General features: G+C 33.4%; 2 protein-coding genes across 2 annotated transcripts in view; both read right to left on the bottom strand.

Annotated features, from left to right (window-relative positions):
- Positions 1 to 403: 403 nt before the first annotated feature.
- LOC148283363 (facilitated trehalose transporter Tret1-like) overlaps positions 404 to 20,936 on the bottom strand; it is a 31,585-nt gene continuing 11,052 nt past the window's right edge. Inside the window, exons 2-5 of the mRNA XM_088223647.1 lie at positions 19,596 to 19,635; positions 18,009 to 18,197; positions 14,342 to 14,529; positions 404 to 1,468 (exon numbers count right to left, since the gene is read on the bottom strand). Of these exons, the coding sequence (XP_088079773.1) occupies positions 404 to 1,468; positions 14,342 to 14,509 (1,233 nt within the window). The 5' untranslated portion in view covers positions 14,510 to 14,529; positions 18,009 to 18,197; positions 19,596 to 19,635. The remainder of the gene's footprint in view (positions 1,469 to 14,341; positions 14,530 to 18,008; positions 18,198 to 19,595; positions 19,636 to 20,936) is intronic.
- The window catches only part of LOC148283364 (uncharacterized), a 58,385-nt gene continuing 55,431 nt past the window's right edge, over positions 17,983 to 20,936 (bottom strand). The window contains exon 3 of the mRNA XM_088223631.1: positions 17,983 to 18,192. Coding sequence (XP_088079757.1) covers positions 17,983 to 18,192 — 210 coding nt within the window. The remainder of the gene's footprint in view (positions 18,193 to 20,936) is intronic.

Here is a 20,936-nt window from a genome sequence, read left to right on the forward strand (position 1 = left end):
CTTGTACCTTGGCCAATTATTATTGACAGTTCGTTGGCTGGATTTCGGACTATTTTATTGCATTCTATTAAAATTTTCAGTAGAGAAATGAAATGTCAAATATTAGGAAATTAAGTACGCTTTTCACAATGCTTCTGCATAAATAAGAATTATCGACAAAACTTCTGCACAGCGAAAATAACTAAAAATGCAATTAATAGCAGCCTTTCATCCAGTCATCGAGTTGTTTATTGTCGTTTTTACTTGCCTACATTATACGATTACTTATTACAACAAAAAAAAAACATCACATCAGGAAACCATTTTAGCGAACAAACTGACATTAAGCGTTCTTATATGATTTCTCTACATCTTAAACATATAAAATTATGTTTTTTTCCGATATTTCAACAGGCATCGGTTATTATCGCCGCAGCGCCAAGTTCTGTACAGATTTCGGGTCCATTTCATCCAAATCCCTTCCCTTTGTTTCCGGTACACAACAAACAACGAAACACAACCCCCCGACAGATATAAAGGCGTACAACCAGAAGGCGCCGTGTAATCCAAACATCTGCTGAAAATCCATGAAAGTCTTCACGCCAACGAAGGCGCAAAGATAACTAAAAGCGGTAGCCAAGGCACTCCCAGAACCCCGAAATTCCAAGGGAAACAATTCTCCGATCAGAAGCCAGGATATTGGACTCATTCCCAGTGAAAATGCTATTGTAAAAACCAAGACGCAAAGCAATGGAATCCAATCGTTCTGACCCGCTGTCACAACGGTTTGATTCAACATGATACTCTGCAGTCTTTGATTTCTGTGAACTTCCTCGTAGTAAGCGTAGCTTCCGAAGCCAGCTAGAGCCATGGACATAAATACAGAACTCGCTATTAGAAGAGGCAGTCTTCCGACTGTGTCAATCAACAACCCGGACAAACAAGAAGCCAATAATTGTACAAAGCAAACAGCGATGGCTCCTCCGTGCGGATTCATACCAGTAAAAGTCTTTCGAAATATAGGAACAGCGTAGAAATTAAACGCGTGAGCTCCAGAAAACCTCTGAAAGAGCATTAACCCGCAAGTTATCAGGACTGGAAAAGCTATTCTCGGAGTAAGTAAAGCATTAAACGCCGTACTTCCAGCGGTTTGCAAGTTCTGGTTGTTGAAATTTTTAGTTGCTAAAACGTTCGCTCTGATCGTCGCTAGTTCTTGCAGAATATCCGACCCGGGTCCCCGCAGCCAAACCAGGGATTTATACGCCTCTTCTTCCTTACCGCACAGCACTAGGTAGCTGGGAGTTTCGGGAATGTAGATCATGATGCAGAAGAGTATGATGGGCGCGATGGAGATGAACATGGCCAGTTGCTGCCAGTCCAGGTATGCTCCGACAATAAAGGACATCAGAACTCCGAGATGTCCAACTATTTTTAAGACCGCATTAAGGCACCCTCTTATATCCGGTACAGATATTTCACTAACGTACACCTGAAAAAGGAGGAAAAAAGCAATTATTTACATTGATTTAAAAACTGAAAAAAAATTGTTTATAATAAGTTAATCTAGAACTAGGTATTATATTATCTATGAAGTACTAACGGGTAAAATAATGTATTATTTTGTACTTATTAGTAACATAAAAAATATTTTTGAATTTATAATTTTAAATTCCCGCGAGACCGGTTCAGTGGACTGGCCACGCCGCTAATACGTCACGATTCGGTTAAATTTTGAACTTTGTTTGTGACCGTTTAAATTTAAATGGAACATCGTCCGAAATTTTGACGTCACGATTGTCAAGGCTAAACATGTCGCGTTTTTATAAAGACATGTTTTTTAACAATTTTATTTTTAAAATTGTGTATGAAAAAAATTCTCCACAACATCCATATTGACTTTGAGAATGCAATTTATTTTTTATTCGTAGTATGTAATATTTCCTCATTGGATCGAGGAATTTAGTAATCATTTAAACTTTTTCCATATTCCCTTCTCAAAACTGTACCTTTTTTGCTTCATAAATAATACCTTGAGTTTATTTTATTTGATATATCAAAAGTTTATACAACAGTAAATCGTTGGAGAATGATCCATAAAAATGTCGTCAAAACAATAAATCCTTTCCAATGTAAAGAATTTAACAAGAAAACAGATTATTTACAAAGTCTAGTAAATTGCAAGATACATTTGAAAAAGATATACAAGAAAGCTGTTTACAAAAATGTTACCTACTTGAGTAATGCGTGAAACAATTTTAATATAAACATAATCCGCATTTTGAGTAAAGAAGAAAAATTTCCGTAGATTTATGGTAAAAGTTTCTATTCAGAGATAGTACAAGTTATTTGTATTCTGTTTTGCGAAGCAGTGGCAATGTGAAGAATGGAGATTCCTCGATTCTCGAACTTGGTCGCAAGCCATACTCTTAGAATGAATTCTTTGGGAAGAATTTTAAAAGCAATTAGACCAGGGTTGCCATATTTCACTTGGGTCTCGTCGCGCGTCGGGACGGTCTACAATGGAGATATGTAGTAGTAATAAAAAGGGCAATTTTATAATGGTTGTTCAAAAATATAATAGAAATGTTTTTCTTACATTTTATGTGGTGTACCGCTAGCCATATTGTTTTTATTATTTATTTATTTTAAATAAACAAATAGTCAACAATGATTTAATATCTTTTTTTTAAATACAGTTCAAAGACATACCGGCAAAGTTTCTAAATAAAAATCATACATATTATTAAATTGATGTGTTTATGTGTATTTGTATGAGAGTAAGTGTAGATGTTTGTTTATGTGTATTAGTGTGGGAGTAAGTGTTCAGGAGTGTTCATCATTAAATAGTAAGTGGGGTCGTATCGCAGCCAGAAATAATAAATCTTATTTAAAAAAAAAAAATTAAGGGGTATGTAAAATATATCAATAGATGAAAAAAAACATTATAGTTAGAGCACGAACGATGGAGGAAAGAGTGTTGTGCATAGTTAGTGCTACAGACTGGCAGATGGAATAAATACTTATTTATTGTCACGTGAAAAAGTGTTGGTTAAAAGAGTCTACTTTATTATTTAATAATTTATGTAAATAGCATAATTCAGATACAGTGAGTCTATTTTCAAGGGTAAAACATCCATTTTGTTTGGCAGATTGGCTGTAAGTACAAAGCGTTTTATTGTTTTTATAATCTAGGTATTTAAAAAAAATTTCGTTGAACATTTTCAATCCTTTCTATGTTTGTTATGTATATGACTTAATATTAACATAATACTGCAATATTGATTGTACACAGTCCCTGGGCCTCGATTATGATGGGAAGATAAAGACGTCATACCTTCAAGTTGACGGTATAGTTGCAGATACATTCTCTCTAGCGATTACTAAGATACACTACCGATCCCTCACCTTCAAGTTTTGGGTAGGTACATTGATATGAAACAAGGGAAAGCGTGCGTCACGATACACATATCTAAATACGCACTAAAATGACAAAGCTTCGGTATGACGTCATAGTCGAAGATAAAATTCTCCTGACCGACTACAAAGATATACTACCAATCCCCCCACCATCAAATTTTTGTGTAAGTACATCGGTTTTACCGAAGGGGTCTAGAACCCCTCGATACGTTTATCTACGCATTAAAAGTGACAAAAATTTTGTTTCACCGAGCAATTTTTAATTTAATTACGATTTATTTAAATTTTTAATGGTTCTGAGGTTGGCGCTTTTTTTCTTAAAAGCCTATTAAAAATATGAGAGAGAAATGAGTAAATTTTGAAGTAAAATTAAATTCCGACATAACTGTCAGATTAGAAAACGAGCGCCTGGATGCAAAAAAACGTAACTAGATTCTGCCCTATTGACAAGAGTATCTAGGCGTTCGAAAATTGCCACTGAAAAATAAATTTGGTTATTTTTTTTTTACACATGTTTTACCATCTTTCTGAGAGAACGTATCGAGAGTCGACCTTGTAATCGCCCAGTACTACCTCAGTAGATAAATAAAGACGATCGTTAAACATATCGTTTTGGCAATGGTAAAAAGTCATGTTCAAGCGAGCATTATTTGCTTGAATTGGGATTTATTGGAGTTTATAATGTCTGTAAAGTGGGCACTTTCTTTCACAGAAACCTATTTAAAATATAAATGAGAACTATTTTAAATGGTAATGAAGTAAGGAACGCGGACTAATTCTTGCGTTCATTCATTGGTTTGTTTCGATTATATATTGCCGATATGGCAAGATACATATAGTACAGAAGTTAAGTATACCGTCTCGATACATACATATGAAGATAGCGTTCATAATTGAGACCTTGGCAGCAGACGACATTTTAAATCGTTACCTTTTACTGGGCCAACATCAATGATATTACTTTTTCCAATATGGTTTTATGAGCAGACATTGTAATTAAACAAAAAAAAACATTTTAATTTTACAAAACCTATCGACTTCCACTCTATCGAGGCAAGTGCAGCTTCTGTTAAGTTCTTTAGATACACCAATTGCTGAAACTATTTGCCACCTTATTTTCACATTCATTGTCAGTAGGGCCGCGGCCCCTGGAAGATTTTTGTTTATTAACAGCGTTGTATATTGGGACGGATGGCAACCCTAAATTAGACGCAAGTTTCTCTTGGTTCGAAGAGTTTCGCGTTGTTTTAGCAAGTGGTATATTAATATTCAGCAGCCAAAATAACACAGTAACTCATATCGAGAGTCAAAACTATCAAAGAATTCTGATTAAGATGTAATTTTTTTTTTAAAAGAGAAAAATCGTATTTACGTCAATTATTTTTAACAACAAAATTTAAATACGGTATAATACTTTCAAATAAAATTATGATTAATATAAGTAAAGTATGAAAATTTTCTGACGAGTTGAATGCTTACAATTCAGTAGGGCTTTAATTTTAACACTTATGTGTAAATATTTTTGAAAAAAAATAAATTAATACAATCTAAACAAATAACAAAAAAATAAAATAAATTAAATGTGCATAATATATAGTAAATAAATCAATCAATAAAAGAGGAATATACTATATTTCCTTCTCTAAAATGTTCCTTATCTCTGTTGCAATATGTTAATTTTTATTTGAATTATTTATTAATCAATAAATCATTCTATCAGAACACAGTAGCCATTTTGTCAGTATTGATTGATTACCTACATATATCGCTCATTTTCCAATAAACTTTGGTTCTTCAAAAAGGTAAAACCTTATTCTGATGACAAATCGAATCCGCTTCATCACAATTTAATTACAATTTCTTCAATATTATACTGCTATTAAAGATTGTTTCTTTAATATTTTATGAAATGATAAGACCCTTTTACAATCGAATTCCGCCAAGAGCCTGTCAATATAAAAATACACGCTATATTTGTGCAATTCGGCTCGAGACATCAAGCCTACCTCTATTTTATTACATCCTTTAATTTTAACTTTATCGAGGCTTACCGCCATAAAAACGTTCTGTTCAAAGGACGAAACATTTAATAACAACATCAAATGAGGAACTTCAGCCCTACGGGAAATTGGATACAAAAAATGTTTTCTTACGCGGGGTAAAAATTAGAGCATTAAATTGTACGGCAAAGTTTCTTGAAAATGTACAGAAAAAATAATAAAAAATATTTTGATAAAAACGCACTACTTTAACCTGTCCGGGAGTATGGCCGTACATGGTCGTCCAAACAAAATTTTCATCAATGGAGTATGGGCGTACATGTACGTCCGATTATTTTCAGAAATATTATTTGGGCTTGTAAAACCGATGGTTGACAACCCATGAAATAAAACATCGATAATTTTGATATAAATCATATTTACTGGTATAATTTATTATTTTTATTCAAGAAAATATGTTGCTTATGGCATTGACAATGATATAAAATTATAAAAAGTAAAAAAAAAACATTAAAAAAAAACTCACTCCCCAGATACAGTTTTGTCGGCAGAAACTCACTCCCGGACAGGTTAAATGACGTCACTGGTTCATGTGAATCAACCTATGATCTGAGAGCTATGTAAGATTTCCGGTCTGCTTGTCACTTCTGGACCAATAGGAAGAACTGAATGAGAATAAGCGGAAATGAACCTCTGACGTCACACGCGGAGTTATTTCAGAAATACAAAACTTTAAAAAATCGTAGCGCCGATAATACGATATGTAAAAAATAAAAAAAAAAAATTTTGACTTAGTTTAACAGTCTATTAACAAATAAAAAATTTGAAAAAAACCACTGAACTTCCTCATTGGCGAAGGGAAAGGAATGTTTCGTATTAATTTAGCTTGTATTTATTTAACAATGTTTTGAGTTTGACCAAATTTTTGTAGACAAGGACCGGATTCAACGGAGCATATTACAACAGACATGAAGAACATTTTACAGAAGGGAATATAGAAGTCTAGGCGTCCACAGCGTTTATGACCTGTCGTGGTTTAAGTGGCCACTTTACACAGTGTAACATTAACCATTCTGCCTTAATTTGAACATTTATATTCCTTCGACTCTTCCATCTACTCTTTTAAGATCAATAAATTTATCCAATAGAACATTAATTTAATTTGAACAATAATTTTATAATTAATATTAGAAATTGCAGTACCATCAATTTAAGCTTATGTATTTACTATTTTAAGAACTTTATACTCTAAAGAAGTTATCTAAAGTCAATACTTAGATTAAATAGGTGCGAAGGTTTTCACGGTCACTGTTGGATACGTCGGAACAAATCCAACACACACAGTATCACCCAAAAAAGAAACATATCAATACTTAGACTTTAATATTCCCTCCGTAAAATGTTATTTGCCTGTTGTAATATTTTATTTTATTAACATAAACGGCAAATCTGCCTTTAAAATAAAATTTATAATACTAACATATTTGGCTTAAATTTTTTTTTAACCCAAGATTTATGAAAAAAAATTAAACCTAAAATAATACAAGATTAAAAAAAAAAAATACACAACATATTTAGTAGATAGTTTAAACAATTCAAGAGAAAATGTAAAAGACAAATTAAATAATAAAATATTTTAAAGTAATATAACAAGAAAATCATAAGTACTGTTTCATACAGCCGGGCAAAGTGAACAAAAAATTTGATATATTTATTTGAAATGCATAAATAAATAAATATAACTACCATTCACCATCTTTGAAAAAGTTCAAAATGTTTGTTCTATAGGAACAATACCCTACACTAAATATATTAGATACGTGGGAATAACTATTTAGTTCATGAAGTATGTTTAATACGGCATAACAAGTATACACTGTCCGTGAATAATTGCTACAAAACGGTGGCACCTGTCTGTCATTCTTCAGATGTTAATATTCACAGCTCCCTAGGGGGTTGAATCCAGTCCTCGTCAACAAAAATTTGTTGATGAATCCATCTGGTCCAAGAACAAGTACTTTTTCTTCAGAGTAACAGTTTTTTTGCGTTTCAGCTGTTTCGGAAGAATAAATGTTAAGTTTTTTTTAACACCCCTAGTCCACATGTTTGTAGAGGTGGCGAGATTTTTTTTTCTATTGTGTTATTAAGATTAAAATGTATTGCTGCGATGTGCAGATTACCTATTTTTATTCACGGCACAAAAATTATTATTTTCTTTTCGACGTAATTGTTTTGATTATTATAACACATATTTGTAAAGTTAAATATTTTTACATATTTCTGAGTCCAGGAGGATGAAGAATTCTGGATAAAAAAAACCGGAACCCTGGACGAGTGAAAAATCCTAGATCTGAAGGGTAAGACTGATCATTTTGCCTTCATATGATCAAGATACGTTCATCACACGACTTGGAATTCTTTGGGATAGATCTTCCGGCTTTTCGTTGATCTCTTCACAAATAAACAGTGTGGGATGAAGTTGGATTGGCATGGTTTAGCTCGAAGTTTTAGGTCTTTCGATTTTATGAATATATTATATGCAATTATTGTTTTGCCCTTGTTTGTCTTTGCTAAATAGTTTTATATTATTTTTGTTTAGTTTCTTGCTTTTTTAGTTCATGTTTCTTCATGTAACTGTTGTGATTGGCTTAGGCGTATATATAATAAATAAATAAATAAGTGAAATAACGACTTAGTGCTCTGGATGAGAAATCACTAAAAAGCGATTTTAGCGAAAACTTTGTTAATATTCAAAATAATGAAAATTAAAATATATTAATGAAATACTTTGGGTGGGTTTGAGCAAAATTTATTGACAAGATAAAAATTCAGACACGTTTGATGTCTGTTTATCATTGAATTAAGCTTAAATTAGGAAATTATTCAAATTTATTCAGTTGGATAATCGGCAAAAGGAAAATAAAAGCTTTTTGGTTAATTACGGAAGAAATTGATTCTCTTTGTGAACAATAATCAACTTTTGGATTCCGGGCGGGACTATGGAACAATATACCGTAATATGGGGTGAATCGCAACAAAGGAGGATAAACAATTTTTTGTAAAGTTTACTTTAATATAATTGCAGAATAAAAGTAAAAAAAAAAGGAAATATTTTATCCAAAAAGCAAACGATAGAGACATGCCAATGGTGAGAATATTTATTGTGTGAAAAAAATCATCGCTTTCGTGCCATAATCTGGAGAGAAAATACGGGAATAGGTTTGTATGAAGAAAAGTCAGATCGCGTTTACTCTTAAGAAGTCGGAGGTTTACGCATAGTAATGTAATAAATTATTACAGTTATCTATTTTTTAGTACATATAGTTGGGTGAATAAAAACGACATGTGGGATGACAAACAAATTAAGTTTTTTTTTTTAATGCTGTACATGTTCTTTTTGTGTTTAAAATATAATTAGTTATCTTCTAATAAACACTTGTACGAGTTTTATTTTTATGATTGTCAATCATCATCATTTCCTTTCCGCTCCTAATGGGGCATAGGGCACTGCATTAGTACACTGATCGCAGAGTATCTTGATAATTTTTATTACATGAAGGTAAGATGATTAGTCTTATGCTTTAGGTACCAGTACAGGGGCTATGAAATATTTTAGTGTGAAATCTCCCTTTAAAATAAATATTTCATATCAACCATGTCAAGAATCAAACCCGAGACCTCTCACATGGTAGACAAACGCGCTGACGAGGCCGACGACGAATATAAAATATATTTAAATGTTTACGTCCACCCCATAAGGCGTTGTTTTTAACCTCTTACAAGGGGTGAAAAGCAACCACCAATATTTTATAGTAAAACCCTAAGAAAGACTCATGTCAGAGCAATTTGCGGAATAAAAATGTAAGTCCTAGTGAGTTCTAAGATTTTAAAGTGATAAAATTAAAAACATGTTGAAAAATGAAAAAAAAAATAGACATTTTAATGCAAAAAATACTTTTATTCACCCCGTATTACCTACCGGCTGTATTTAAAAGGAACTTAAGGTTTGTGGGATAGAAATACATACTTGTATTTATTTAAGTTTTTGTACATAAAATACTATATTGTTTTTTTTTTTTTAATGTTGTTAATACACTCATCTTTCTATTTTTATTTTTATACCAACTACACTTCTCAACACTGCGCCTATCTTTTATTTCTTTATTTTGTTTTTTAAAGGTTGTTTATATACTTTTATCAGCATTTGATTCAGGAAGAGGAAAACTTGTTGAAATCCGGCGCTCCCCAAACACTAGATTTGGAGATCGTGCTTTTGCCGTTGCTGGCCGTTCTGCCTGGAACCAATTGCCTTCAAACTTACGAATCATCGACAGTCCCAGTCAGTTCAGATCCCAACTAAAATCCCACTTCTTTAAACTATCATACCCTCAATTTTAAATCTGGAAATATAATGCATCACTTAAGTTTAGTTAGAATGTAAGTTTAGATATACAATTGTAAAGCGCCCTTGAGGTGATTTTTTACAAAAATGGCGCTATTTAAATCAGCCAAATATTATTATCTCCTTTTTTATTTTTATTATTATTTTTTTTTTTTAATTTTATTATTTTACATATTTATTACAGCAATATACAAGTAATTATTTATACAACAAATTAATTCAGTAGTAACAGTAAGCATACATATTTTTTATTTCTGCTGTTGGTTCATCTAAACTGCCTAACTAGGGATAGCTTCCCCGTTCTAAGGCAGTAAATTATGTATTTTACAATGATATTTAAAAGTATTTACAGTTTTATCATAATGTGTGCTTTTTCAGTCTTAAAGGACCAACTTTACTTCTAAACACTGTTCTATCTTTTATTGCTTTATATTGTATTTTAAAAAAAAAATTGTGGTTTATATACTCATATTTTATATAACCTTCATGTATGTAAAAGCCTTATGGGCGTGAAAAAAGAATAAAATAAAATAAAATAAAATAGATATTTGGACTTTAGCGGGCTTATTTCCAAAGGGTGGGTTTTCGCTTTAAAGTATATAAGGTTTTTGCAACCAACCAATAAGTGGAGGCGTTATATGTATATATGTATATCATTTTAGTTTTAAAACGTATGCGAGAAAAAATAAATAATAAAATAAAATATATACAAAAATACAACAAGCAATATGTGAACATAAATAAATTAATAACGATACTAGTTTTCAATGGGAAAAAGAGAATGAGTAGAGAGGAAAAGAAAAGGGATTAAAGAAATTAAAAGAGATTTTTTTTAGGCGTGATTTAACGAGATACTGTAAAAACATTTTTGATGCAACAATGATTAAAAAATGTTTTTTGGTGCAATTGACCATAATTCTTTCGCGGTCTTTAATTGTATTTTTTTGAAATATGCCCATATTCCTCTATATTATGACATTTTCTTGTTTTTTTAGTACAAGAATTTAATTTCAAATGATTCAGATAAGATGCTGTCTTTTGCTTTTTCTATTATGAAATCTTGTAAGTAATAAAAAAGAAAACTTAAAATTCTTTACTTGCCTACAAAGTTTTGGACTAACTCAAAATATTGACAGGTGTAAGAACTTTGTTAATTTAGACCTCAACGGGATTCTCTAAAAATGCTGAATTTTAGACGAAAATCTGAATCGCAAATTGCTGACTCCCTCTACTCCTCTACTCGTATATACATACATACATAAGGTACATTTTTGGTCTTAGGAAATATGACTATATTTCTGATTATCGTAGGCAACTGAAATGGCTCAAAATTAGGCAGCGGAGGGGCTATCACTCCCTCTCACTTCTGTTCAATGTACTTCATAGTCCTAACGCTCCTATATACCTGCGTGAAAAATTTCAACGCTTATCAGTTCATGGTTAACCTCTTCGTTCTAATTCTCAAGGCACTCTTTTAATACCCATCGATAATTCCTCTTTCTTCTCTAACTCTCATAGTGTCCATGCGGCTCGACTGTGGAATCATCTCCCATCCACCATCAAAGATGTTACTACATTATCTCTGTTCAAATCACGTCTGAAGAAACATCTCCTTTCTTTTCCTTAATCTCTCCTCCTTTCCTTTTTCCTCTTTCTTCTTTTTTCCCTTTTCCCATTGAGTAATACTTTTGATTTATGGTAATTTATAAACAAATACGTTTATTTCTATTTTTATACATCTTTAGCTTTTTAATCATTATTTTCTATAGAATATGTTCTGTAACTTGAATTATAAAAATAAAACTTTTATTTTAATGGTTGGTTGGAAAAAACTACCATTTGGGAATAAGCCCGCCAATGTACAAATAACATTATGTACAAAAAGTTAAATAAATAAATATATAAAAATGAATGTTTGTATATTTTTTGTCAGCGATAAACAAAAAAAATACTGAATCGATTTAAGCTCGGTTTTTTGCAAAATGATCAGCGTCATCTTGAAAAGGGGGCATACATTTCTAGATTATTCCACATTCATACATCTTATCATACATGCCCTTTGGTTCTGCCTGCTTTTGACATGACCAGACTTAAGATTTTGTTTTTAAGTTTACCTGATCATGCCACGTCTTCCTTGGTCGTCCTCGTCTCACGTTACCGTTCGTTTTCGCCATTTATACTTGTTTTACCATTCTTTCGTCGTCCATTCGATTCTACATGACTAAACCATCTTAAATACCCTTTCTTAATCTTATTAATTAAACCTGACTCAGATTAACCCTCTTGCCTGATTTTATCATTCGTAACCCTGTCATACATTGACTTCCTGCACGTTCGTCTAAGAGATCGCATTTCAACCGCGTTCACTCGGCTTTCATTCTTTCTCTGCCCGTTTCATGATTCACTTCCATACATAAGTGTTGGGACTAAAATTCTATTGTGCCCTGCTAGTTTAGCTTCGATTGACATATTTTTATTAGCAATTACTGTGCTTAGTACGCCGTTCATTTTGTTGCCCGCATTCACTCTTCTTTCAACATTTATTTATTTTATTTATTTGTGATTTTTACAGCTATTTACATAAAAAATAAGTAGAAATATATTTACTCTAGCCAATAAAAAAATTCTCTGTTAATCTAATAATACATAATATATTACAACAGAGATGAAGAACATTTAAAAGAAGGTCATGTTCAAATGAACTATTTCGTTTATACGAGTATATTCCTATTGTTTTTTTAAGAGTTGAAACCTTTATCATGTGAAACCAAAATATAACAACAGAGATGTGATGATCTGTCAATCGCTGGTTTAAGTGGCCACTTTACACACTGTGTAACATTCACCATTCTGCCTATATTTAAACATCTATATTCCTTCAATTCTTTCATCAGTTGATGTTTGTGAAGTTTATTTTCACAAACATCAACAGATGAAATAATTGAAGGAATACAGATGTTCAATATAGGCAGAATGGTGAATGTTACACAGTGTGTAAAGTGGTCACTGAAACCAGCCATTGACAGGTCATAAGCCATGTAGATGCCTAGAATTCTATATGACCTTCTCTTAAATGTTTTTCATCTTTGTTGTAATATGTTAATAGAAACAGCTCCCCAGGGAGTTGAATCCAGTCCTTGTCTACAAAAATTTGGACAAACCTAAAATATTGTGCATAATATATAAGAAAAGATTTATAGCATTGTATGTGTGCGACGTTTGTATTCAATGTCGTTTCGAGTCTAGATTACTGTAATGGAATATACGCAAATCTCCCAAAATATCAAACTAATGCTTCAAATATAAACTTTATGATAAACTTCAATCTGTTTTCAATGCAGCAGCAAGGCTTATTACGGGAGTAAAAAATATTCTCACATCTCACAACATCTTCAAGATTTGCACTGGTTAAAAAGCCCAGAGAGAATAAAATACAAGCTTTGCTGGACAGTATTCAAATCCCTTCATGAAATGGCTCCAAAATACCCATCGGACCTTTGTATTAGGGAAAATACATGTCAAAGAAAATCTACTCTTAGGTCAGCATTTGATTCAGGAAGAGGAAAACTTGTCGAAATCCGGCGCTCCCCAAACACTAGATTTGGAGATCGTGCTTTTGCCGCCGCCGGCCCCTCTGCACGGAACCAATTGCCTTCAAACTTACGAATCATAAACAGTCCCAGTGAGTTCAGATCCCAACTAAAATCCCACTTCTTTAGACTATCATACCCTCAATTTTAAATCTGGAAATATAATATATCACTTTCGTTTAGTTAGAATGTAAGTTTAGTTTGTAAGCGAAAATATGAATAAATAAATAAATAAATAATTGTAAAGCGCCCTTGAGGTGATTTTTTACAAAAATGGCACTATATAAATCAGCTAAATATTATTATTATGCATGTGTATTTGAATGTGTGTGAATGAATGTGTGAGGATGTGTTTGTGTCGGTGCGTAAATAAAAAAAAGTAATTTAAAACGTGTATACGAGAGAACTATGTAAGAGGTTTGACTATAAAGGAAATAAAAATAATAGTTTATTCATACCTACTTTCGATACATTTTAAAAGTTATTTTTCTTAAGTGATGTTATGTTTCGATTGTATTTTTAAAAAGTAAAGAAAGTGTCAAAACCTTATTCAAATTCAAATTAAATGAATAATGTGCAACGAGTTCCATATAACACGGTAGGTAACCACAAGATGCTGCCACATATTTTTCTACTCTTCCATCTCTTGACATGCTTCCCAGATACACAAATTCTTCTACTTGTTCAAGACATTTGTTGTTTACATTTATTATGCAGTCAGTAACCTCACTTCCACTTTCAAATACAAATTTTCCCTGATGAAATTATATATTTTTTCTGAACTAAAAGAAGCAGAATTAAATAATCAGAATTAAACAACAAACACTGTCTTTCTTTGAGTGGCATTGCAACAGATACCGGATATTCGTTTGTACAGTATAAATATGTATTTTTAATAGAAACAAAAAAACAAATAAGATCGCCAACATCATAAAAATAGTCAATAATGTTACCTGTGATACCATGGAAACAATGGAACAGCAGAAACCGCCGATAAAAGATGTGAAAAACATCATCTCAACAGACGTGGCAAACACCGTGAGGATCCAGGATAAGCTGAAGGGAAGAGACATGACTAGAATTACGCGCCGTCTTCCATGCCTCATGGCTATACCACCCATCGCACCGCCGAAGAGAGCGCCTGCAAGAAAACAACGTAGTCATCAGATTAGTTGGTCCAGCCAAAAGAAACAATCAGAAAGATGAAAAATAAGATGGCAAAGATCATTCGAAAGGAAAAAATCTGCTCTACAAGATATTGTGCTTGCTTTAACGGTACATATGTTATTTTATTTGATTACAAGCCTTCAAAATGGAATGTTAATTAAATGATAGTGAGAATCAACAATGTTTTGAGTATGTCCAAATGTTTGCAGACAGGCTGGATTTCCTCCACAGGGAGTCATTCGGATCTAAATTTGTTGCAACATCATCATCATCATTCCCTTTCTAAACCAAATGGTGCATAGGGCACTGTATTGGTACACCAATCATAGCGTACCTTAATATACATATTTTTCATTTCTTATCTTTTACATTTGTTATATTTAACATAATTTCAATTATTGTCTTAAGTGTAAACGAAATGATAAATATCAAACGCCAGTATGTCCACCCAATTTTTAAAAAATATTTGTTCTACAAAATGTAGAAAAAAAAATGGGGTAGCGATTATAATTTGTGTGGATATTATTTGACTGAATCGTTAATCCGTGTTAATTTTTGCGGGAAAGAAAAGATGCGTTGCGCGGAGATGGAAAATGCGGAAAAGAACAGTATGTGGCCAAAAAAACTACAAGAAACAAAAATCCTACCTTTAGAAAGACAGGAAATGGAATCAGGGACAGGAATTCGGATGATATAGTTATTTGCAAAATATAAAGATGAATGTGGCGGAGCGGCGGTCAGATGATGTAAAGATGTTCAGATGCGGACAGATGATTAAAGGACGAGCAGATGCGGATAGATACAATTATGAACATGCGGTAGTTGGCAGAAATGATCAAGAAGAGAAAATGTGTGTTTGTTGACGTTAAAAGTTGAAGGCCATAGAGACGGGGAGAATAACAAACATTAATAGTTGGGTGATCACAGGATAGGTAAGATAGGTGGACCTTCATCCACTGGCGGTCCATCCAGCCATAAACCACTCAATCCCATCGTGCAACTAAGTATCATTTCAGTACTGTTAAAATTAAAACATGTCCTCATTATAATAATAAAACATTGTCAAAATACTCTGTTTCAACTCAGAAGCTAGTAGGCCCACGTGGATACTGAGGTGGATCGTTTTGGACATACCCGCGTTTGATATTTATCAACTCAATTTTTTTTTTGGTGTGTGCATCCTACACTAATATACAAACAAACTGTAAATAATTTTTGTACACACTGTTTGTTTACCCAATCAAAAAAAAAAATACCGTCTCGATATGTACCGATGAAGATAGCATTCATAATCGCGGCTCTGGTAATAAACAAACTCAGTAGCCAAGGGTAAATTTTAATGTCACTACTTAAAAAAAATATGTTATTACATAGGGCGCGTCTATGTAGTAATATGTCATTGAGTGGATGTCAGTTTAATAAAGTATCGAATCCAGAAAATTAAATATTAAACGCTTATAAAATAATGGCTTTCTTGGGTGACAGTGATTAATTGTGCGGAGTTTAAGTTCAAGAAACGAGCAATTGACAGCCATTTCCAATAATATCCTCCTCAGATATTCAGAAAATAGCCAAATACTTTATAAACGAGTACATTTTGCCTATGTAGGCATGTATTACTATGTAAATATAGTATCAAGACACATCAAGATGTGGAAAAAAGGTTTCGAAATGAGAAAATTTCTACGGCAACAACAACAAACCATTACGCCGTTTCAACGCCACATCACTCTATCTTTGCATACAGATCTCGCTTCCTCTACATTCACACATCTTCTTATGCACGCGCGCTGATTATTCCGACTTTCGACATGTCCATCTTCAAGTATTGGTTGGATTTGGTCATGCCATGTCTTTCTCGGTCTTACTCTATTTCTGCATCCATCAACATTCGCACTGTAAATATTCTCAGCCGTTCTTTCGCTGTCCATTCGCTCTACATGTCCAAACCAGCGCAGATCTCCTTTCTTGATTTTGTCAATAATGCTTGCATCCGCCTTACGTAATGTGCGGATCTCAACATTTGTGCATCTATCATACATATTACCACACATTCGCCTGAGAGATCGCATTTCGACAGCATTCAGCCTACTTTCATCCCTGTTTTTCATAATTCATACTTCGCTCCCATATACCAGAGTCGGGACCAGGACTCCATTGTGAACGGCTAATTTTGCCTCTTCCGACAAACATTTTTTTGTCAAGGTTGATTCAAGTGCACCGTTCACTCTGTTCCCGGCATTCACCCTCCTTTCAATATCTTTCTCAGTCATTCCATCCCTAGTAAACATACTTCCCAGATACATAAATTCCTCTACTGGTTTTAGTACAACCCCATTCACAATGATTTCACATTTAGTCATGCTTTAATTTCTTTCTAAAACCATCACATTTGATTTATTGCTTCCCTTGCATACATCGTAGACCTTTGTTACCAAAAATTGCAGTTCCTCATTGTTGTTAGCAAGAAGCACGGCATCATCAGCATACAAAAGACAATGGATATTTAAATCACCCATTTTTACTCCCATTTTAAATCCTTTCCGTTCTTTCATACAGCTATCGATATACACATTGAACAGCCATGGTGACTTCAGAGGGATTAATTTGTGAAATATAATATTTTTTATATGACTAGACTTTGCGTCATAATATACGGCCACCTTGACGATTAAACGTCAATTTCAAGGTAGATAAAAATTCTGGAACTAACACAAATAGAAAGTTAACAAACTACAACAGAGATGGATAACATTTTAGATAGAGAAACACCTGAAAACAATTTTCAAATTCCAGGCGTTGCCTAGTATGTGAAATAATTATATAAGATGAATCTCTTCACAACGATAAAGGTTTTGGCTTTTTAGCTTCACTAAAATCAACAGATGAAAGAATTGAAGAAATACTGACGTTCAAACATAGGAAAAATTGTGAAATTGGCCACTTAAACCAGCCAACGATGACAGGTCATAAGCCCTGTAAATGCCTAGACTTACATATTCCCTTCTCTAAAATGTTATCTATCCCTGTTGTAATTTGTTAATCTTAATGATTCCTTAGGAGGCGAAATCCAGTTTTTTGTCTTCAAACATTTGAATAAACTCAAGATATTGTAACAAGTAGAAGGATAAATGCATAAAATTATAATATACCAGAAGGTGCGTAGAATCAAGTTTGCGTACATCGCATTGTGTCAAAAAACTGACAAATGCATTAAACAGCAACTTCTTGTCTTCTGTCAATCTCTTACCGGGGTAGGAGCTCCACCAAGCCTCAATCGAATCCTACAGAAATGTTGAAACATCGCCGAAAGACGTCATTATAAGTCAAATAAGGTACAAAGACTTTTTCTCATCGACTTTAAAATTGGCCAGGGGTGAAGTATATCAATAAACCCTCCTGTCTTATGTGTTCTACCATTTTCTATTTAATGTACAAGAGAAATAGATTTACCTAGTAATGAGAGGCTGGCAACCCACGAAGCTTGCTGGTCTGTGACTGAGATCTCCTGGTGAGAGCTGGCGTTGTAATACCTTCGCAGTTTTAGTTGCTGCAAGGAAGCAATCGCTGGAGAACTGTATCCCTTCCCAAGACCTGCAGCGAATGGAGCCAGGGAAACTGCTAAGGCGGCCACCACCTGAAGAATACAAATTTATCACAATTAAAAACCGAATTAATTTTTTTTTATATTTTGATGATTTATTTTATATTGCAATGTCCTAGTCCAACCTCTTTCACAACACGGACTATCTCTTCGTTCTAGTAACGAGAGAACCCTTTTAATACCCTGTCATCGCTGTAATTTTCTTGCCTCCTCTTTCACAGTAGTAGCCGCTCGATTGTGGAATAATCTACCCACTAATGTTAGAGATGCCCCTTTTTTATTTACATTTAAGTCAAGATTGAAATGTCACTATCTAAATATTAAAATTTTTTTCCCCTTTCCTCTCTTCATAGCATAGTGTTAATTGTTTTTTATATATTTTCATTTTGTTGATCTTTGTTTTTAATTACTGTATAAAATTGTAAGATTCTATATGTCCATGTATTTATAATTTTCTTAAACTGAACAGTTTGGGTAGGTAGGAAGAAATTGCCTTAAGGCAATATGCCCGCCCTTATATGTATATATGTATAAAGTGTCAAATAAATAAATAAATAAATGTCAACGCGAGTTAAACAGCGTATTGTTATCGAATTTTCAACTGCTGAAAGGGTGATTCCCACCGAGATTTATTGTCGTTAAAAGGCTGTTTATAATGACGACGCTGTTGATAGGTCTACTGTAAATTGATGAGTAGAAAAAATACATGGTTGCGAGCCCGAAAAAGCCATAATTATTCATGAAACACGACGCGGACATCCGATCACTGCCACAGACGATAAACATCGCAAACTTGTCGATGATTTGATTGAAAATTACCGGCAAATCACTCAAAAGTGTATCGCAAACCATATCGGAAACATCAGACGCCGAGTTTGTCATGTTAGAGGCAGCCTGGCGCTAAATAATTTGACATGAGTCTCTTTCGTGTATTTTTTTTTCTTTTTTATAATATGTACGTATTGAATATATTATATGTTTATGTTATATTTAAAATAAATGAATTGAATTGAATTAAATAATCTTGCAACATGACAAGGCTCGTCTACACACTTCACGCGCAACTGAAGAGGCTCTGCGAAACCCGAAGTTTGAACTGATTCCACACCCTCCTAACTCCCCCGATCTTGCGATTTTTTTTTCTCTACTCAAGAGAGACCTCAAAGATAATCACAATACTTCGGACGATGAGGTAAAGAACGAGAAATGAGATCAAATCCTGGATTCGATAAAGGTCGGAAGAATTTTTCAGTGGCGGAATGAAAATGCTTGTTACATGTTGGGAGAAATTAGTGAAAAGTACAATTCTTAATCTTCAAAACCATATTGGTGTTGTCTATAGTCATGAACTTTGAGTTCCTGGGTTAATTGGATTTCGTACGGGTGTAGGCTTAAGTCCCGATGCAATATTCGCCTCGTTGAAGTCTGCGAAAGGCCGAGTTCTTGTGCACGGCGAGGAATCGACTGCCTTGGATTCTGCTGTACACTTTCACGGACAGCGGTGATGTTCTTGACCAATCTTGCGTTTTTTGAACGTACGGATGTTGACTGATTGATTACCAAACCGGTCGTCTCAAATTTGGCCACCAAACGTTGAAGAGTTGACTGTGAAGGGCCACCACATCTACCGTAAAATGGGCGCAATGCGCGCAACGATTGCACTAACGAACACTCATGTTGATAATACAATTTTTCCATTTGAACGTGCTGTTCAATTGTGTAACTTGTCATGGTGATTTGGAATAAGTAACTAAATAATAAAAAAAATATTTGACAGATGTCATCAAAACAAAATGGCCGCCACGGGCCGTCAAAATCTACCCGCGCCAATCGAAAAACCTTTGTTTTTGAACATAGTCACTGTTGAGCCTAACACATTTAATAATAAAAATACATATTTTATTATATAAAATTCCAATTTGTGACACATGAGGCCCATCCTATCCCGAACTCTATATAGTAGAAAATTGCGTATCTTTTAGAATATAATATTTGATTTTAAGGAACCTGTTTTACATAATAGAAATGGATGTAAAACGAACTCCCTCTTTGAACACGAGTTTTCACTCTATAGAGAGGTAAAAACGTAATTATTGATTATGTATGTACAAAACATTTTTAATTTTATACTTATTTTGTAAAAAAAAAAATCAATAAATAAAAAATAAAAAAAATACTTTTTTATCGTGCTATTTGTTTTTTCTCGTGTTCTACAAGCACGTGTGCATTAGTTTTTAACCTACCCTTGAATGATTATTAACAAATTGTGCCATGTTTAAATTGAAAAATGTATAAGGGTGTGATGCTGATGATGATAGCATATTACATTGAGATTCTTTGAACCCCTATTCCAATAATGACACTGTCGACATTTTTCTTATTTTTACTCCGAGATCATTTGCATTTTCGCTCCTTTTAAAAACTCTTATGCGACCCCTAAGTTGTTCAATTTTCCATAGAAATTACGCATTATATCCGCGTTTGTCACGCTGGCTTACCCTCGAATATTCCTACGTTGGTGTCTGCTGAAAATATTTTAAATTCGACATTCTTAGAATTTCGTGCAGATAGAAGGCTGATACTAAAGCACATAAGGGTCCTTGAAAACACGCCTACAATTCAAAAAATCAAATCAAGATTCAAAACTTAGTTATACAGAAAGCAGCCGGTCCGCGATTTTGGGAAAATCGATATATTGGTGCATAGAATTAAGAATGATAAAAGTGTAATATCATCACAAATATTATATAGGATTAGAAAAAACAATAATGTAAAGT

This window comes from Micrasema longulum, unplaced genomic scaffold, assembly GCF_059751315.1.
Source record: "Micrasema longulum isolate JH-2025_06_02 unplaced genomic scaffold, ASM5975131v1 h1tg000244l, whole genome shotgun sequence".
NCBI lineage: Eukaryota > Metazoa > Arthropoda > Insecta > Trichoptera > Brachycentridae > Micrasema > Micrasema longulum.